General features: G+C 39.5%; 1 protein-coding gene across 1 annotated transcript; it reads right to left on the reverse strand.

Annotated features, from left to right (window-relative positions):
• On the reverse strand, window positions 1-2,722 carry LOC128254136 (O-acyltransferase like protein-like). The gene is made up of 9 exons (XM_052982970.1): window positions 2,447-2,722; window positions 2,058-2,388; window positions 1,925-1,998; window positions 1,663-1,865; window positions 1,489-1,595; window positions 1,210-1,420; window positions 879-1,060; window positions 357-822; window positions 1-296 (listed from the first exon to the last, which is right to left on the reverse strand). Exons 1-9 carry the CDS (start codon window positions 2,688-2,690, stop codon window positions 72-74), a joined length of 2,043 nt encoding a protein of 680 aa, XP_052838930.1. The 5' UTR covers window positions 2,691-2,722; the 3' UTR covers window positions 1-71.
• Between the last annotated feature and the right edge of the window lie 320 nt (window positions 2,723-3,042).

Genomic DNA, 3,042 nt, shown 5'->3' on the forward strand with positions numbered 1-3,042 from the left:
TTATTTTGTGTAGAATAATTTTATATTTATTTAAAACTTAAATTTAAAACATAAATTATTAGTATTACAAATCATTTTGGTCCCTGATCTACATCAGTTGTGGAAAGGGTAACATTGGCCTTTTCTACACAGCTGATTTCGTTATCATCTATATGTGATTTCTGTTTGACGACTGGTGGATTTTTTCTTCTTGGAGGCATGAGAAGGTCAAGTCTACTAAACGGGGCTTCAATGAGCAGGTAGGTTAAATAAGAAAACAGCAGGGTAAAACCGAAAGTCGACCAAAAGTTAAGCATCTGAAAAAAATTGTAATTAAAATTTAAAACTTTTCCTTTTTGAAGTATGCTAAAACCCACCGTTCTATAAGCCGACAAGTAGGAATTTGTCCTGATACTTTTGGAGTTCACCTCTTGGACAAAGATGTGCCACATGTAGACAGCGTAGGAAAGCCTAGAAAGTGGTTGCCATAATGGATATGAGAGGAAACTGTTGGCCAGTCCTCCGTATCCTTGCATGCAGGCGAAGACCACCCAGCACAGGGCCATTGACCAGCCCAATCGAGTGAGGGTGTAGTAGAAGGAGTTCTCCAAGGTCGTCAAGGCAGGTGCACCCTTTTGGGCCGCCGGGTAGGGGGCATAGATCGAGGTGAAGATCATGGCCAGACAAAGGATCCAGCCCGCCCATACTGCAATCCAGTTCAGCTGGAACTTTTTGCCCTTGTTCAGGTGCAAAAAGTAGCCGAAGAGAAATCCAATTAGCCAAGGTGTGGCATGTGTGTGGGTGGCAAAGTATATGTGCTTCATGGAATCGGTAGAAAAGTTCCTAGATAGAAAGGAGGTTTAAACAAATGTTACCAGCACAAGTCATTTTCATCATACTTTAACGTCATTGAGTAGTCATTCACCATCATGGTGGCAAAAAGGCAAGCGGAAAGCAGAAGTATAAGAACAAATATTCCAGCGGCGGCCTTCTTGCCCCATTTGTAAAGAGCGATCAGCAGGAGCGGAGAGATGAGGAAAAGCTGCATGTCCACCGACAGATACCAGGAATGAGCGAGGCACTATAATGAAATATAATTCATTAGAATTTTTTCGCTTTGATTTTATGATATTTAAAAAATTCAAATATTAAAATTATTAATTAATTTAGATATTAAATATACAATTTTGAATTCAATAGGCAGATATGTATTTCTACCATTCTCCTCACCTTTTGATTTGTATAGTTGTTTACAAAAAGCAATGTCCAGTACCAGCTGTCTTCACATAACGCCCTTCCATCATAACCATTGCCAAAAAGTGGTCCGCCTGATATAAGGGGCATGAGGGTCATATAGATAGGGATAGCCATTCCCAAAAGGGGCACTATGCGAATCAAGCGATGTAGATACAACATGGGTATGTTTAGTTTTCCTTTGGTTCTGTTTTGATTACACAAAAAATAATTATAAAACATTTCATAATAACTAAAAGAGTCTCTTTGTCTTACTTGTCCATTAAACGCAAAGGAATTAGGGCCACCAATAAGCCGCCAAGCATGAAAAATGAATCCACAGAGTAAAAGCCATTCACGATTAAACTGGCGTAAGCCGTGTCCTACCATTTTGAAATTAAATTGTATATTTAACATACATTCTTGTAATATGGGGAACTATTAACTTACCGTTTTAACACTAAACATATTAATATTTGCCGCAGTTATATCCATCATGAATTGATGGCAATAGAGCACCCACATGACAGACATGCAGCGAATTCCATTAAGACAGTCGATTACATTTGGATTTGATTTGATTTCCACAACGCGAAAGAGAGCTCGAGAGTTAACCCTGGCCGAAAAAACCTTTACTACGGCAGATAGCTGGTCTGTGGGTTGTGGTTCAAAATAATCTATTTTATATCACATAAAATGAGGTACTACTCACCCTGATTAGAGACTAGAAAATAGTCCCACAGCGTAAACAAAGCTACAAGGGAACCCAGCACCGATAAGGTGGTTCTGCAATCAGTAATGAGTATTTGTTGGCCATAAATTGATTAAAATGTCGTCACACTTACACCATAAAAATGGTGAGTCCATCCCAGGGAATACTTTCGCTGGTCTGGCAGCTGCTATCGCTGATTGTAATGCCATTGGTGGGAAGTCCTGATTTGGGTGACAACTTGGCAAGTTGCCCCACATAGTTCTTCATATGGACTGCAGAACAGGATGCAGGAATGCAGGTGGCACTCCTGGCAAAAAGATACACCGAGCGAAAGCAGTACTTTCCCTGAAGGGTTCGGTTCTGGCTGACTTCCCTTCTGACATTGAGGCACTCGTCAAAGTTTCCCAAGTCATAAACGTTGCCTGTTAGTAGGCCCGATGGATTGGAGCCCCAGGAATCCATCACTATGGTAGCACCACCATTAAAAACTAACGCTCTTTTCAAAGTTTAAAGATAACTTACTTTTCAATGCCCACATCTGACCACGCTGAAGTCCCGCAGTTAATGCAGCCAAATCTTGGAGACACAGTTGGTCCTCTTCAGTTGGCAATTCGGAGTCTATTGCTTCAAAATTGTTAAAGGTAAAATCCTGAAAGTCTTTAGTCAACTCAGCTACGAAGGACTTAAGGACATCTTCCTCCTGCGATTGTACAGCACTGATGAGCGCAAGCCCGCACAGAAAAAATACTCCGACTATATTGACCATTGTGGTTAAATTCGTATTGATGGTCAATCATCGATTTCCCAACCCTTTATATGCGAGTTACCTAGCGATAAGCACCGTCTACGAAAATAAAATTCGTCAATTCCATTGAACATTTACGATAAGGTAATCATACAAATTCTCAGTAGTCATTTTTTGATCATTTACTGTTCTACTAACTTAAACAAGTTAATTAGAATCTAAATCAAAAGTGTACCCTATTTTTGGTACTAATGTACTCACTAACAGAAGTTATTTATAATCTAATAATATTTAGTCGTAGTATCCATTATTTAACCAAGTACTTATGCACTTTCTAACAAAAGTTAGTCAAGCACTGCTGTACTAAACAATA

Source organism: Drosophila gunungcola (genome assembly GCF_025200985.1).
Source record: "Drosophila gunungcola strain Sukarami chromosome 2R unlocalized genomic scaffold, Dgunungcola_SK_2 000004F, whole genome shotgun sequence".
NCBI lineage: Eukaryota > Metazoa > Arthropoda > Insecta > Diptera > Drosophilidae > Drosophila > Drosophila gunungcola.

Excerpts from the sequence above, each read along its gene's own strand:
- LOC128254136 (XM_052982970.1), bottom strand. The coding sequence starts at position 2,690 with ATGGTCAATATAGTCGGAGTATTTTTTCTGTGCGGGCTTGCGCTCATC. Across the intron at positions 1,999-2,057 it reads GGACTCACCATTTTTATGGT|AACCACCTTATCGGTGCTGG; the intron begins GTAAGTGTGACG and ends TACTGATTGCAG. Across the intron at positions 1,061-1,209 it reads ACAACTATACAAATCAAAAG|TGCCTCGCTCATTCCTGGTA; the intron begins GTGAGGAGAATG and ends ATTTCATTATAG.